Consider the following 17,806-nt stretch of genomic DNA (forward strand, 5'->3'; position numbering starts at 1 on the left):
CTAGAGACTGTGGTGCCAACAGCATGGTATCCAAACAAATCAAACCTGACTGCTGAAATGAGATGCTATTAATGTCTTATCAACACTGTGAATAGATCCCCTGAATATCATTACAGTCCCTACTTATGTAGTATTTGCTCCTATAAATTTGGGATTATATTTTTCTGATAGAACTAGAAAGCATTTGGATGTTCATATAATTGTTTTGGGAAGAAAGTTACCTTCTGGTCCTTCATTCTATCCCTGTTGAACAAGTTTGTGTTCATGTTCAATGGGCTGTAATTCTAGGAATGAGGACCATATCAGAAAATTTTGTCTAGGACCAAGTCCCCTGCCTTCAAAACTTTGATGCTATGTACCCGTGAACTTAGTTTCAAACAGCTTGGATATCTTTACTGAATTAATTATAGTATGGTTGAATCAATCTGACACAAAAACTTGAATTCAGTTGAAATTTTGTCACAGAGACCTTGAGAAGATTCTAAGATGGGAAACTCCCTTTATGTTTCTTTTTTCTATTTTTTTTCTTTTTTTCCCCCTATTTTCAAAAGCAGCAGCAGATCAGGAGCTCCCAAGCGACCAGTGATTATACTTTCAGAAATAGTCCTCTTCTGTGTATGTCATTCTAACAACATCTTCTCCTACAGAACAACCACAATCTTGCCTAGTTGGTATAATTTGTTATATTTTACTATTTCTGTATTCACCAGTCAAGCATATTCAACAGTATGTGATTTTATTATTCCTAAATTGTCCAAGTTGCACTTTTTATTATCTTTTATTACACACAGAGACTTTTTTTTTAATAAGAGAATCCACTTGATTTTCTGTCTTTTAGTTGGCTGTTCTAAACACCCATTGGTCTTAATCACCTATAAGTTTGTTCCCTAGATTAAATTTTAGAAGAAAGTAAATTTCGGTGTTGGCAGGATTCTCTTTGGCTGAGGAGAGTTTGACATGGTTCCCTGGGGAGTCATCAGTTCCGCGCTCTTTCTTCACAAGTGAAAGATGCCACCTATAAACTGCCTTCTAACAATAACTGCTAAGTGTTGCCAGTCCTGAAAAAGTGAAAGAGCTATGTCATTCTTTGACTGAGTCAAAGCAGAAAAATCTTACCACTGAGAATGTCGGGTCTGTATTCCTTGCAGGCATCCACACTCAGGGAAACACAGTACTTCCCAGTCTGCTTTCAACCTGGTTGTAGTAAAGGTGATAACAGGCTTTTCTTCCCCGATTGTCATAATCCTTACCACATCCATTTTAATGCGGGTGAGGGTAGGACTGTCTGCTCGGGCTCCACTGGTGAGTGCCCCACCATCTGCCACATGTGTGGGAAAAGCTGAGCCTCAGACTTTTCCCACAAATGGAAGCTCTGGAGACCTTTGACCAGTGTTCCAAATTCAAATGAGATTTTTGTTCCTCAAACTTAGTGATTCTGTATTCACTCACAAGATGTGCAGTCACTGTCCCGGTACTAGGAATAAACTATCCAATATGTGCAAAATTTTCTTCTTTAGATGCTGTGAATTTTTAAAATCATGATAAAATATATTTTCAGGGCATCAGTTATGCAATTCATATGTTCAACAGTCCTATTGTTTTCTTTCCACTTGATTTGACATTCATAACTCACCAAATCTTGAAATCAGTGGTGACCTAATTTTCTATCCTACTTTATTCTTCCCTTGATAATGTTATAGTACGAACACAAATAGTTCTTAAAATGTAAACATTAACAAATAATAAACAAAAATAACAATAAAAGCAACAAGTGTCTTTTAAAAATGCTGTTACCATAAAGAAACCATTTGCTTTATGTTGCACATTTTCAGTTGTTCAGAAGAGTAAACCATGAGCGGTAGGGCTGTGATGCAAAGAATGCAAATTAAATCCTAGGTTTATGTAGGTAAATAAGGTTTTATGAAGACTCTTTATGAGATGATGGATTTATCTTAAGTGCTCGGGTACTGAGTATCTAATTCCTGTGGAAAAGAATCTCAGCCTACAGTTCTATGTTTCTTCTTAGCAGCATTTTTGAGTTTTATTATTAACGTTAAAAAGATTATGCAATATGTTTTCAGGTTAGTCTTGCGATATCATTTCTAGTTCACCATAGGGTACTATTTTGAGTCTTTTAAAAAAAAATAATCAAAAAACCCAAGCAGGTCCACTCTGTAAGTAAAAGAAGGCAGAAATGTCTAGTGAATATATATGCAGTAATATCCCTGGGGAGTCAGTTGTGTAGGTGTGATACAAATGGGAAAAACAGCTCTCCAGAGAGCGATGTGTAGAAAGGAACAAAGAGAAACCTTTTTGCCGGGCTGAGGGTTTTGCTTCTGGCTGCTTGGCTACGTGGTGGCATTGTTCGGAGGAAGTGCACCTGCTCTAACATTTTCTTCAGCTGGAAGCAGACAGGTTTGTTGAACGCTCTAATTGCTTGTAGGCATGAAAGGATTGCCTAGAAGATTGCTTCCTAGGCTGTCCTTTGATGTTTCGTATGATTTGGAAGTGAAGATTTCTTTTTCTTTATCCATTTTGCTAATAGGTGAGAATAAAATATCTCCTCTCGGCTTTCATTCCAGAAGGTATCACGACACATTCTGTCCGATTAGCTGTATCACGGGCCAAAAGACTCCTTTTATCTTTTGAAAAGATTTGTAAAACACAAGCATAGTCATCACAGTCCACATTCATAAAGCACTATCAGCGACGTGTTCAGTTCATTGCAGGGGTCTCTGGGCAGGAGAAAGACTCTGCTGTGAACACTAAGTTTGTCAAATGATATGAAGCTGTGGCTAGGACTTTTGGGTGCAATCCTTTTAATACATAATATGAATCTTGGACTGCAGTTAGAACAGGTTCTTTGTTTAATCCCAGTTATATTAACTTATAAACATGATAAGTCTAACACAAAATCCTAGTTTTGCCTTATTTTTCTGCAAAATTTGAATAGCAGAGAGCTGCACTGAGGCTTGATGTTTTGAAGATCCTACTTTTGCAAATAAATATAGGGCATCAACTATCAACTATCGTAGTAAATCTAAACTGCACCTATAGCTATAAATTATATGATGTCATATTTTAGTTGTTCACTGAAATTTGCAAATTAATAGAGTAACAAAAAATCTATGAGTTAATAAGTTTTTATTTAACCCTTTTAATAAGAAATACCCAGCTGAAAGAAATTATGATTACATTAACCCACGTAAACTGTTACTAATGCTTTTCTCTTGACTAAGTGGACTATTACTAACATACTTGGAAGTACCAGAATACTTAAAAAGATGTAACTGTTGTCAGTAGAACAGTCTTCCTCAGTTTAATTGGGTTTAGGTCTCCACTATGATACAGAATTCAGATTCAGATCCACTACTTCCAAAGTTCAGGAGTGCATGGGGTGTACTTTTTGAATCAGAGCCTATTTTACTTTCTAATGAACAGTTGAGAATTACTGGATAAGAAACTTATGTCTGTTAAATATGTCTCATTGTCTGATCATATTGTCTGATGTTTTTAAAGATAAATGTAGTTTTAGGCATTATTGGAAATTAAGAAGCATGTGGTTCTTGAATTACTTGCAAAATCTGGCAGGAAATCTTCAATGTATTTCTTGAAACTTAGACATCCGTATGCAGTTTTTATATTATTATTTACTGAATTATGAATACAGTTTCCTTCTTTCAGAATTGCATCCTCTTTTTTCAGACTATCTCTTGTGGTATTCAATTTTTGGAATGCTGAGACATATTGGCCTTGAACTTTATAGCTACCTTTTGAGTAAATTGGTTACAGTACCAATGGCCAAGGCTGTTAAATTTCTACTGAATTTTGTCATGGTGACTGTAAATTACACCAGCTTCCCAACTTTCTCTTCTGAGGGCAAAGAATGTGTATTTTGTCTTGCGGTGTAAGCAAGGAGTACATTTACATGCCTACAATTGTGGCCTCCAATTTTCATTTTCTTGTGACACAATAAAGTATTTTAAAGAGTGTGTCTGGAACTTTATTTATTTGGCAAGAGGTCAGTCTGTTTTTTATCTGTGGAACCAAGTGTTTATCAGGTTTCTGTATGAATCATGCAGTGTGTTAGGGAACATTTTGCACCAGTGTTTTATTTTAGATGTCTTTATTATAAAGTGTTGATGTGTTAAATTTTCCAAAGGTATTTTAAGTCCAGGGAAAGTTGTAGTTCCTCCCCTCCCCCCCATTTCCAAGTTTAACATTCGTATCTTTGTACATATAACTCTGTGTGAGCATGAATCTACCTATATAAAATCTACTAATTCTGATGTTTTCGTTAACTAAGTAAATGTAAATATTCTGGTGTATTTTAGGTGTTCGGAGGCAGGGTTGCTAATATGCATAGCCTTAGCGTGTAAATACTTCAAGAGAATAAAATCTAGGTGATTATATTATTCATGTCTTGATGGGTGGCGGAAAGGTTGAGCGTTCGGTTCACCTCCCCGTTCAACCAAACAGCAGGAGCGCTGCAGTTGTGAGACTCGGGCTGGTTCAGTCAAGGGAATAAACAAGTGGTCCTCTTCAAAGTTGAAAGGGAAAGGATTGCAGATCAAAGTCGTGGATCGTCTTGTTTCTTTCACTACCAGTCATTCCCTACTTAGGGCTATAAATGCAGAGGGGACTACTGCCTAAAAAATGCTTGATGATGATCCATACAATACATTCATTTGAAAGTGGCCTTCTCAGCGTTAATCTCCAAGTCACTGTCTTAAGGGTTATATGTAAACCGTCTAGAAATAATAGGAGTGACTCATTCATTTTCATGTGGCTGTGGGTTTTGTGGTCGTATAGAGGGAAAAACAGAGTGTACTTGGACATATCCCTGCAGGCAATTTTGCAGACCTCGCTTTGATAGGGACCAACTCTTACTGGACTGTTTTCTTAGGTTTATTCTAATTTAGCCTGGTGAAAAAAGGCATAGAATAACCACAAGGTTTGTATCGGGTAGACATACAATTATGTCCATTTTTTTTCTTCTTGGTGGGTATTGGTGACATCACTTAAATATGTCTCTGCATGCTATCTCATTGTTGTATGAAATGTTCAGAACTGCAGCAGAAACTGTACTTTAAAAAAGAAGGAGGAAATTAAATGTGCAAGATTAGACTGATACAATTTTGAGAGTTTGGTTTATGCAGACAAAAACCCAGGAAATCCAAAGTTTAGCCTGAGCTGTAGTCCATCAATCAAACTGTTGTGGAAGAATAATTCTAGTAATCATAGACAGCACAAAAAGATGGGAAATATAATAAGAGTGCAAGTCTTAATAATCCTGACCCATAACTGTATTCTAAATGAATGGCTTTTTTATTTAATTTCCTGAGGAAAGTATTAAGGATGATGAATAGGGGAGGAAAATATTTGATGGAAGTTTAGTTAATTGATGGGGTGGCTTTCAAAGCAAAAATAGTTCAACACCCCACAGATTTGACTGCTCTCAAAAGGTGAATGGTGTAATTACATATTGTATTCTACAATGTCTCACTTTTTACAAACATCAGTACAAGATTAAATATATACAATTACTATTTAAAGGAGAATTTATAAAAGGAGTCTGTTTACTTCAGTAAAATCAGTGATTTTTGACAGTCATCAGTCATTTTTGACAGTCATGGGGACTAGAAGCTAATATACTCATATACTACAATGTTACTACATACATACACCCAAGTCAAAGTATGGCTAATTGCCAGTTTAAAAAAAGATAGTTTACAAACATAATTATGTTCTTGGTGAGGAACAAAGTATCTTTCATTCTTTATGAAACTCTGAAAGACAAAGATTAAGATCACATATAATGAACTCAGTCACTGTGTATTTGAAAGTAAGAAAGATTTTGAATTTAATCGGTGTTGCCTTGAAATGGATCATATTTTTTCTGATATGTGAATTGATTTGTGGGTTAAGCAAGCTACAGGAGCTGATGTTATTAAATTCCAAAGAAGCTGAAAAAAAGCTTCAAGACAAGAAGGTATTTTCGGGAAACTTTTTACTATCACCAGCCAAACAAATCTTATTAGTGTTTATGATATAGTATTCAGTATTTAATTTATAATGCTCTTCTGAATTTATTTTATTTTAAGCATAACAGTGTTCAATTCTACAATTAAAGCATATGAGGAAGGTTGTAGTTGGCAGAGCAGTTCAAGAGAGAAAACTTTAGGCTCCGACCTCGGTGTGTCATTTCGTAACAGCCTGGAGAAACTGCTTAATTCTTGTGACCAGGTGTGTTGTGAAGGAGACTTGTGTACCAGCATGCTACAGAAAAGTTCAGGATTCAAAGTATGTCTTTCTTTAATGGATGTTACATAATTTTTCATGCAGGTAGCAAATTTGATTGTATCGGTTTAGCTGTCTTTATGAGCTGCTCCAAAAAGAAGAGGAGGTAATTGTAATAATGGAGAAAAAGAGGAAATTTAATAAATATTCATAATGTATGTGAAATTTGTTTTTATGCTAATCTATTGGTTTTAACTGGGCTACCTTCCACATTGTTATTTTCCTGTTTTTTTGTCTCACTTTCTATGTAGGACTGTCTCATCACATCTGTAATCTCCTAATAGAAACTGCGGCTCTGTACTTGGAGGCAGATGATAAAAGCAGCACAAAGACGGCAAATGCACTGCTTCTGTCCTTGCTTGACATTTTGCACTGCATGCTGATGTATACAGCAAACATTGTGCGCCAGACTTTACAGGTATGGAATTTATTTCCTGGGGTCAAATTTTTTTTAGATAGCTTCCTGTTATCCTAATAATGAAATTCCCACTATTCTGGTTTTATTGAATTTTTAGTTTGGCAGAAAGTGAAGAGCATGTATTTTCAACTGTATATCACTGTTTCATGTACTTACGTGGCTAGACTATCCATATTAGCCTTGCTATGTGCTGGAAACACAGATTCTAGCTGACTGTTTCTGTGCTCCATAAATAGCTTAATTCAGTATTTGCTCAATGACCGTCCAAAGTATTTTTCTTCCATTCATTTTAAAAGAAAAATATTGCTCCATAATAAACAGTATCTTTTTTATTATCAATCACACATGATTATTGTGCTTGAAAAGCATATGTAAACTCTGTATATGCGCTGACAAAAGCATTTCGTCTCTTACGCTAATCAGTTTGTCTTCCACATTTCTGCTGAACCACTGCAAATCATGACATTGGTAGGACTTCCTCCTCCAGTGAAGACTTCCTTCTCCTTAAAAATGGAGAACAAAAAGATACTATGCAAAGGAATTGCACATAATGCTCTTAAAAACTAAATAAGAAAAAGCATCTGTCTTTTTTTAGATATGATATTAAGCTAGCAATATTTGCTTTGGTTTTAAATGATCTGCCAAATTTCTAAGTCAACTGGAAGTAACTTCTGTATTTAGGCTGCAAACACCACCACTTACTCTTTGTGTCAGGTTTTTTATGTTCTTAGGATTATCCACTGAAAAACAGAGAAGCCTATTAGGTCCAGTATATCTGGAGGACAGAGATTCAAAAGTTTGTGGCCAGGTTGTATTGAATTTCAGCACATGGCTTCTTTATTCTGAGAAGGTCCTCCTTTTTTTTTTTTTTTCCCCTACACAGATTTACATAATCAGTTGTGTTATCGACCAGATATTTCACTAAAAGGTGTTGGTTTGTTTTTTTTTTTTCAATTTTGGAAGAAACTTAATTTAGAACCAATGGTACAATACCTTGTCTTTTTCAAGTCCTCTAATAGCACTTTCTGTAATGCATTTCAAATTTTGTAGGCTAATAGCTGATTGTCATATTGTTGGCAGCACTTCATGTAATCACAGAGAGCTGAATTCTGTACTTACGCTCCATGCAACAGTGGTGAGGCCAAATATACTGGAGGACACATATAAGCAGAGGGGGTCTTGCACGTGGATTGCTAATATTAGTGAAACAAATTATTTTTATTCAGATACAAAATTAAATCTATACATTCAAAGCCAAATTCTGTTCTGGCTTTACATTAAAACATCAGTTGATTGATGCACTGAAACTCCAGCTCCAGTTTTGTCCATCTCCAGTCAAAGTAATCTGCTTTGCTCTGGAAGGCTAATGGGTAAAAAGAGGCAGCTGGAAAACTGAGTTTTGAAGCATAGCTCTGCCCTCTACCCCTATAAAACTAATTCTATGGTGATGTTACTTGCCTTGGCATAGTAGGATTGACAATACTTGTCACAGGGCCATTGTGGGTATATCTTTTTGTGATGGATTGACCCTGGCTGGCTGCCATGCACCCACCAAAGCTGCTGTGTCGCTCCCCCTCCTCAGCTGGACAGGGGAGAGAAAAGATATTGACTGAGATAATGACTGGGAGAGATCACTCAGCAATTACAGTCATGGGCAAAAACCACTCAACACAAGGAAATTAATTTTATATTTTGCCAATCAAATCACAGTAGGATAATGACAAATAAAACTGAATCTTAAAACACCTTCTTCCCACCCCTCCCTTCTTCCCGGGCTCAACTTCACTCCTGAACTCTCTACCTCCTCCCCCTGAGTGGCACAGCAGAATGAGGAATAGGGGTTGTGGTCAGTTCATCACACATTGTCTCTGCTGCTCCTTCCTCTTCATGAAGAGGACTCCTTGTACTCTTCCCCTGCTCCAGCATTGGGTCCCTCCAACAGGAGACAGTCCTTCATGAAGTTTTCCAACATGAGTCCTTCCCATGGGCTGTAGTTCTTCATGAGCTGCTCAAGTGTGGGCCCTTTCCACGGGGTGCAGTCCTTCCGGACCAGACTGCTCCAGCATGGGTTTCCCATGGGGTCACAAGTCCTGCCACCAAACCTGCTCCAGCGTGGGCTCCTCTCTCCACAGGGCCACAGTTCCTGCCAGGAGCCTGCTCCAGCACAGGTTCTCCCCGAGGTCACAGCCTCACAGAATGGTAGGGGTTGGAAGGAACCTCCGGAGCAGGTTCACCTAGAGCAGGTTGGACAGGAACACATCCAGGCGGGTTTTAAATATCTCCAGAGAAGGAGACTCCACAGCCTGTCTGGGCAGCCTTTTCCAGTGCTCTGTCACCCTCAAAGTAAAGAACTTTTTCCTCATGTTGGGACAGAATTTCCTGTGCCCATTGTCCCTTGTCCTGTCACTGGGCACCGCTAAAAAGAGTCTGGCCCCATCCTCTCAACACCTTCCATTTAGATATTTATAAGCATTCATGAGATCCCCTCTTTCTTCTCTTCTCCAGGCTAGACAGCCCCAGGTGTCTCAGCCTTTCCTCATAAGAGAAGTGCTCCAGTCCCTTGATCATCTTCGTAGCCCTCTGCTGAACTCTCTCCAGTAGTTCCCTGTCCTTCTTGAACTGGGGAGCCCAGAACTGGACACAGTACTCCAGATGTGGCCTCACCAGGGCAGAGTAGAGGGGGAGAATGATGTCTGTCAACCTGCTGGCCGTGCTCTTTTTAGAGCTGGATACTATTGGCCTTCTTGGCTGCAAGGGTGGCCTCCTTCGGGTGCATCCACCTGCTTCGGCATGGGGTCCTCCATGGGCTGCAGGTGGATATCTGCTCCGCCATTAACCTCTGTGGGTTGCAGTGGGACAACCTGCCTCACCATGGTCTTCACCACAGGCTGGATGGGAATCTCTGCTCCGGTGCCTGGATCACCTCCTCCCCCTCCTTCTGCACTGACCTTGCTGTCTGCAGAGTTGTTTCTCTCACGTATTCTCACTCCTCCCCTCCAGCTGCTGTCACGCAGCAGGTTTTTTCCCCTTACTAAATATGTAGCCCAGAGGCACTACCACTGTTGCTGATGGGCTTGGCCTTGGGCAGTGGCAGCTCCATCTCGGAGTCAGGTGGCTTTGGCTCTCTCGGACATGGGGGAAGCTTCTAGCATCTTCTCACAGAGGCCACCCCGTAGCCCCCCTGCTACCAAAATCTTGCCACGCAAATCCAATACACCTTTATATATAAAAAAAACCCTATAATTCCTTAAATGATAGCATTCATTCTCTTTCCAAAAACACTAAATAGATAAAAGTTAAAGAAAGTAGTCAAACATCCCTGATAGAAAACGTTTGTCTTCTCATCTAAGCACTAACCAGACGAAGCTGTTGTAAATTTTGCTGAAGTGAATGTGGCTTACTTCCCTTTCTCGATTAATGTAAACACTTTTTTTTTTCTCTGCACTGTGTCGTTTTGCCCTTCTTGGTCTTCAGCATTACAGGTTGTTGTGGTCTCAGTCAGGGACATACCAATGTGTCTTAATACCTGGAGAAACAGCTTTTCAGATCTCTTTTGTTTCAAAATTCTTTCCAGAAGAAAGGCATTATCCTTTCAACTCATCAATATCAACAGTGGAGCTTCAGCAGTAGTGTCTTATAGGACTCGCTCCTGTGTTCACTTAACCAAATGAAGATCCTCGAGTATTACACTTGGATGATGGTTTTAGGATTGTGCTTTAAATGAAACACAATACAAAATGATTTTTAAATGAGTTCTTAAAATGTTTACATTTTCCTCTAGCAGCTAGACTGCATGAGGTCATGGTCCAAAGCTGCTGCAAGATAATGAAGTTAAATGAAAAATCTTGCAAGCAGACCTTTCTGGTGTCCTGGGGCAGGGATGGGTCATAAATAGCATTGGCTCTCTCAGACATAGGGGAAGCTTCTAGCATCTTCTCACAGAAGCCACCCCTGTAGTGTGTTTTTATGAGGAGGGGATGATAACGATCTCTTACAAAAAGAGGAAATGGCCTCAAGTTACTCCAGGGGAGATTTAGATTGGATATTAGGAAAGATTTCTTCACTGAAAGAGTTATCAAACACTGGAACAGGCTGCCCAGGGAAGCTGTGGAATTGCTCCTCCCTGGAGGTATTTAAAAGATGGGTAGACGTGGTGCTTAGGGACATGGTTTAGTGGTGGTGTTGGCAGCGTTAGGTTGATGGTTGGACTATGTGATCTTAAAGATCCTTTCCAACCTAGACAATTCTATGATTCTATGATCAGAATTACAGGTAGTAACAGATCATATCACAGACTTTGGTCATTTATGAATTTTATTATTCCTATTTAAATAATAAATTATTATAATATATTATGAATACTTCAGGATACAAAGTGAGTTAGAAGGGCAAAGTTGAACGTTATTGCTGAGAACCCTAACCTTTCAGTCACTGTAATTTTCTTGTTTTGAGTTGCACTTAAAATTGTTCCTGATAAAGGAAACAAAAAAACCCAGTTGAACTTTAATGTTAAAATAGGCATGTCATATTGAAAGAGAGTACAAATACATAAAACTTTTCTTGCTTTAGAGATATCTTTTGTGTATACAGTTTATAGCATTTTGCTGTAGAAATGTCACGTAGGTCAGTATATTCAGCCTGTGCAGAATGGGCATGACAGCATGAGTCCCTTTTGCTTTGTGCTTATTGTTATGGACACAGGGACTGTAACTGCTCTTTGGGAGCCCAGGAATATTTAACGAGAAAAGAGTGCACAAGTCTCCTCCAAACTTCCGTTCAAACTTTGACCACCTAATGGACCTAATTTGTTTCTCATAACAGAACAGTCACCAAAGCTGCTTTTTATTTTTTCTCATCTTATTAAGGCACAGAAATCTGGCACAGGAGGGGACACGCAGGCTGCTGAAGACCTTCTGCTTGTCAATAAACCCCTGACGGACCTAATTAGCCTGCTTATTCAACTGGTGAGAATTTCCTTGTTTGTAAGCCTTTTGGAATGTTGCTGAAGTTTGAATTATTCAACTGAATTCAACATCTTAGAACTCTGTTTGCTAGTTTTTCATTGTTTATAAGATCCCCCCTAGTACGAAGGAAGGACTAACAATTTTTAATAAATTATAGGTCATAGTGACTTGCAGGTTACAAATGACATCAGAGTAAGTGTGTTCCAAGCATAGAAGTGGGACAAGGCACAGGCTGCAGATTTTCAGTTGGGATACACAAGTTTAGCCAAATTTTAGCCCGTTAGAATGGACTAGTGATCACTGCATAGGCAAAGGATGGTATTCAAAATTTGAAAGAACAAGTGCAGCTACCATTAGAAAAGTCAGCAAACTTAAAATTAGTTTGCAGTGAGTTATGACTTTTAATGTTATTTTCTTGGTTTTGAGCTTTCTGAGTTTTTCTCAAGGGTTTAATTTTATTTTAACACGATCCTGAGGAATTTATGAGTGGGAATGGTCCCTGGTGATCTGTACCATCTTTGAAGTCTGACTGTTTAAAGTCAGTCTTTTCCAGGGTTTACTAGATGTCACAGTGCTGCACTGAAATCTTCACAGAGTGCTGTATTGTGGCCCTGATGCATCCCATCAGCTCAACCTCCATCGTACTGTGCCAGAGATTTGTCTCAGCTCTGTGTGTAATAGCTTGTAGTAGAGGAAAGCTTCTTGAGCTGGACAGGGCTTTTAGAGGCTGCCTCAGCCTTTTATTCAGCATAAAGCCGTTAAAATGGTATGTGAGAATTTCCCTGTGGCATATCGCACTATCCTTTCCAGGTTATTTCACTTAGAGGCATTTCAGATTCAGTTGTCTTCCAGCCTCAATTTCATTTTTTTTTTTCATTTAAATATAGGTTTTCAGATGTATTATGATATGAATACCTGTGACTCTTTTACTATCTTTAGCACTGTCTGTCATCTTCTATTTTGGGGAAGAGCGTGATTCCTTTTTTATTATTTTTTGGCATTATACTTGTGGCTAAGTCCTCCTTTGATGGATTCATTTTAACCAGCTATTGACAAAGGCTTTTTGGAAATGTTCACTGAATGATCTAAAACAAAGTGACTGAATTTCAACTATATAATATTTCATCTTTAAAAATGCTTTTAATTTATTTTCTATTAATTTTTTTAAATCCCTATGTATGATAAATAGTAAGACATGAAAGATGCAAATGTTCCTTTAAAGTGAAACTAGTCATAAATTTAAATTCCATTAACTCTCTAAAGAACAGAAAATTAGAGGCCAAGCTGTACTCAGCCTATACCACCTGGAAGTCTTTTATAAGTTTTTAATTAAAGGATAGGATAATTGTATAGTTAGCGTGTACTGATTAGATTCTGACTTGCCCTTGTATTTCAGAAGCACGGCTGCAAATTACCACTAGGTTTTGCTTTGTTCTGTATTTCGACAGATTCTGATATGTTTAAAATGCTTATTTAAACTGCTGATTTTAAAATATGTGTAAAATGTAAAGACCAATGGTGCTGCTTGGTTGGTTTTGGTTTTGAATTTTGTTAGAGATTTTGTAAGTGTGAGGGATTTTCTCTTGTAATGTGTATGTTTTGTTCTTTACATATACGTGCTTGACTGGATATATGAAAGTTATTTCAGCTAGGTTTGTTAAATTTTATATCCTTTACCCATTGCTGTATTAAACATTTCCTGTTAAGGTTGGAAGAGTTTGAACAATGGAATAATAATTTTAACATTTAGGATCCACTTGTTTAAAATGTTTTGTGCTCTAATCTCTTTAAATAGGACTACATTCTTTGTTAATTCTAGCGGGTCTCTCAAGATGTACATGCTCCCTACCCCTCAAAAAGACTTGGGCATACCTAAGATTAAGTTCTGTGGAGCTGCCAACAGTAGTTCTCTGTATTCACTGAGCTGTGTGGCTACATAACCCTTTATTACTGTTTTGAAGCATTCCGTTCTTTTTGAACTTTATTTTCTGGAGATAATGGAGGTCTTAAATTCTGAACTAACTATCACTTTAAGATATTGAGTTAAAATTATTTTCTCTGGTTTGCTATTTCTACCTATCTTACCTTATTTATAGTTTCTTACGTCACTGAATAATTGCTTTTCCTCATTGGTATGTATATCACCCAAGTAGATGATTGTTCCATGCCCCATTGACTTGTCTGTTTATTTTCCACAAGTTCTACATGTTCATCTCTCTTAATAATCCCTCAAAAATCAATGTGAGTTAAACTGGAAAATGCCAAAAACTTAAAATCAATTTTTCCCGTCTGTAATTGTGATTTAGCCTATCTCTTAGGGCATAGCAAAGCAAGTGTAGGAAACCTAGATTGCATGTAAATGAAACTTCAGAGTTTTTAAGAACATGAAAGAAGAAATAATTACAAATTCTGTCAGGCAGAAAGCACTGCAAATATGGAGAATTCAATATTTAATCCCATGATCAATCTCCCCTTAATTGATCAATAAGAGGAAAATAAATTGAGCATTTCGTCTTCTGCTTGGCAGCTTTGTGTTTAAAAATTAATTACATTTAGCTTTTTTGTAATTTTTCTCTGCTTGAACATAAATGTAATTTGATTATCATACTGAAATTTGCAGCAATTATAGAAGATATAAAGTACCTTCTACTTTTTGATGTACCATATACTGAAAAAAAAAAAAATTGTTTACTTACTTTAGAAATCCACTTCAGTGTGGCTTTTCAGAACCTTTTCACAAACTTTCAGAAACCTTGCCAGTACTTATAAAAAAGAGTTTTGTTTCTCTGTAGATCCTAGATTTAGATCCTAGGTGTAGATCTTCCAGTCTTTTCTGTAGCCTACTAGACTGCTGGGAGACAAATTTTCTTGTTTACTGGTGATAGGCTTCTTCATCATAGTATCACTAGTAAAATTTGCAATTGATTACTGTACTCTGTATATTACTGTTGGAAGACCAGTTAATCATGGGCAAACGTGAAGAGGACAAATATGAAGCCTCAGTGCACATGAAGGAATGAGGTGATCTCCTCTAGGTCCTTTCTGTCTCTCTGCTGCACTGGCTCTAAGGCTGTGCCCTAACTTCGGTTTCAAAGCGCGTGAACGTATTTGCCAATGAATAATGAAAATGACTGCAGAAGAATGATAACCCTCTAGACTGTAAAATTTTATTTCCTATTTCTTAGGAATACATACAGTTCTGTGGTCAGAGTGGAAAGACGTTTATTTTCTGTATTGTATAATGTATTACTGTTATTGTATTTGAAATGTTATCTGTGTATTATATTTGAAGAATTCCCTTCTACAGAGCTACCCTAAAATTCAAAAAGCAAACACCACAAAAAAAACCAAAACCAAACAAAAACACACCAGAGGAAATAAGAATATATTGTCACAAGCACAGAATTTCATAATGGGGATTTAGTTTCTCAGCAATTAGGCTAGATTAAAATGAACTGAAAATATATTGTGCTTTTAAATATTTTCCCTTAGGTAGGAGGATGACAATTTTGCCCTAAGCCAAAATATAACGTTTTGTTTTCTCATTTAAAACTGTGCATATTTGCTAGGAAGAATAGCATAGTAAAGTTAGCGAATTTAATAATGATGTTTTGCTTTTACATTTTGTTTAATGTTTGCAAAATCATTTTCCCTATAGTTCCCAGTGGTGCTTCCTTTACAGCACATCCTGTAATCACATTACTGATCTAATGAACATCTATCTCTTATCGTAATAAACTCTCTTTGTGTATAACCTCATTAATGCATTGAAATAGTGTCCCCGACGGGTAATCCAGACAGTTTCATTGTAGCTCTAAAATTAGATGCTGTAACAACTCCAACGGTGTGAAAACTGCCGCTTCAGCTCAAATGATCACACGTTCCTTGCAATGGTTTGCAATTCATGAACACACTGTAACTAGGTTCAAAATGAAGGCATTTTTTGACAACAGACTGCAGAAATATAGATGTGTAATAACAAGAAACTTCCTGCTCTTCACCATATTAACCTTAAAATACACAGAGCAGATTTTGTCTAGAAATGAAGAGAAGTAGAATTTTACGTTATGAGCCTGTTTACAGGAGGTTATAACATGGTCATAAAAAATAAGTAAAAGGTAATACACAATCTTCATTGCACAAAAGTCTTGCCATGAGGCATTATTTTAAAATTTTGAAGTGAAAAATAAATCTACAGTTCTGAGTTAAAGAATGGCAAAAATGATGACTTTAGCTGTTCAGTAATTTATTTTAAGGTGCTGGATTTTCTTCAAGCTATACAGTAGCCCAGAATATTAACAGCTGCAAGGAGAAGGAGTACTAATGTTTCTGCCTTGCTGAAGGGCTGAATCCATAATCCTCTCTAAGACTGATAAAGCAAAAAGAAACGAAAGGCCACTGGAGTTTTTTCATGTAATTATGAAATATTAGGGGCCAGATATTTTCTTAAAGAGTTAGAACTCTAGTTTTTCATGAGTTTCTCCTCCCCTGAAAGAATACAGACTTAAGCAGCTGGAGTCATGAAAAACTATAAATGCATTTCAGAGACTTGAAATATACTTCTCCATATCAAATGGAAATGTTATGATTAGAAAAATAATCAGAACACTGTTCCTGCTGATTAAGAGATGAACCATCCATCTATATTCATTGTCTAGCAACATGACTCTAGCTTTGCTGCTCTTCTTAGACATGAGATACTATTTACTTGAAAGCTGAATTTTCCTTCCTTGGTTTTCTATATTTACAGATATTTATTATATTTTCAGTCATTGCTTTTGTTCTTACCAATAATTTTCTTCAGATCCTCTACTCTTTACAACTGTTAATAAAAGTACTAACACTGACTTGCAGCCATAGCTAAATTTCACGTTACCAACTTATGACTTTTGACATCTAAATCATTACTTGTCAGTAGTGAAACAGCAAAATGGTGAGAGTTACAGAGAAAAATGCTGATGCTGACATACTTAAATAGGGACATTGCTGAGAGTTCCTCTTCCACCTTAATTATTGATGGGTTAGACTGTAGGACGATGATTCTCATCCCCTCCAGAGTAAATACGGTCTTTCCTATTCCCAGCTTGTTTTCCTGTTCATCTAAAACCTATACTGTTATTGTTTTACCCTGCAATTTTCCAGGATGACAGCAACTTGCTCCCCAAACTCTAGTTAGCACTGAAGTTCAAACAGGCTCTGGTGAAACAGAGGAGCAGAAGAGCCTGAACGGGCAATGAAGGACTTCATTGGCATTTGTGATCAAATATGATAATGTCGTGGCTAGCAAGTACTGTGAACCCTGGAGTGATACTTGTGGCTAGGTTTGGAGGATGGTCACCAACAGCTTGATATCCTGTGAAGAGCAAACCTATTTGATGCCAAAAAATATTGGATGGAGAGATTCAGGGTCCCCTTTTCTCTTGTTGAGGGGCAAAGAACATAGAATCATAAAATTGTCTAGGTTGGAAGAGACCCTTGGGATCATCGAGTCCAACCATCTACCCTACTCTACAAAGTTCTCCCCTACACCATATCCCCCAACACCACATCTAAACGTCTCTGAAACACAGCCAGGGATGGTGACTCAACCACCTCCCTGGGCAGTCTATTCCAATGCCTGTCCACTCTTTCTGTGAAAAATTCTTTCCTAATGTTCAGTCTAAATCTGCCCTGTTGGAGCTTGAAACCATTCCCTCTTGTTCTGTCATTAATTACCTGTGAGAAGAGAAGAGACCAGCACCAACCTCTCTACAGTGTCCTTTCAAATAGTTGTAGAGAGTGATGAGGTCTCCCCTCAGCCTCCTCCTCCTCAAACTAAACAGTCCCAGCTCCTTCAACCGCTCTTCATATGATTTGATGGCTAGGCCCTTCACCAGCTTTGTTGCCCTCCTCTGCACTCGCTCCAGCACCTCGATCTCTCTCTTGTATTGAGGTGCCCAAAACTGGACACAATACTTGAGGTGTGGCCTCACCAGTGCTGAGTACAGGGGCACAATCACCTCCCTACTTCTGCTGGCCATGCTATTTCTAATACAAGCCAGGATGCCGTTGGCTTTCTTGGCCACCTGGGCACACTGCCGGCTCATATTCAGCTGCTTGTCAATTAGAACCCCCAGGTCTCTTT

General features: G+C 37.9%; 1 protein-coding gene across 1 annotated transcript in view; it reads left to right on the forward strand.

Annotated features, from left to right (window-relative positions):
• The window catches only part of ULK4 (unc-51 like kinase 4), a gene marked incomplete at both ends in the record, with an annotated part of 260,007 nt that overhangs the window by 182,323 nt on the left and 59,878 nt on the right, over positions 1-17,806 (forward strand). The window contains 2 exons of the mRNA XM_082499551.1: positions 6,552-6,718; positions 11,584-11,682. Coding sequence (XP_082355677.1) covers positions 6,552-6,718; positions 11,584-11,682 — 266 coding nt within the window. The remainder of the gene's footprint in view (positions 1-6,551; positions 6,719-11,583; positions 11,683-17,806) is intronic.

Source organism: Vanellus vanellus (assembly GCF_965231255.1).
Source record: "Vanellus vanellus genome assembly, chromosome: 2".
In the NCBI taxonomy this organism is placed as follows: domain Eukaryota; kingdom Metazoa; phylum Chordata; class Aves; order Charadriiformes; family Charadriidae; genus Vanellus; species Vanellus vanellus.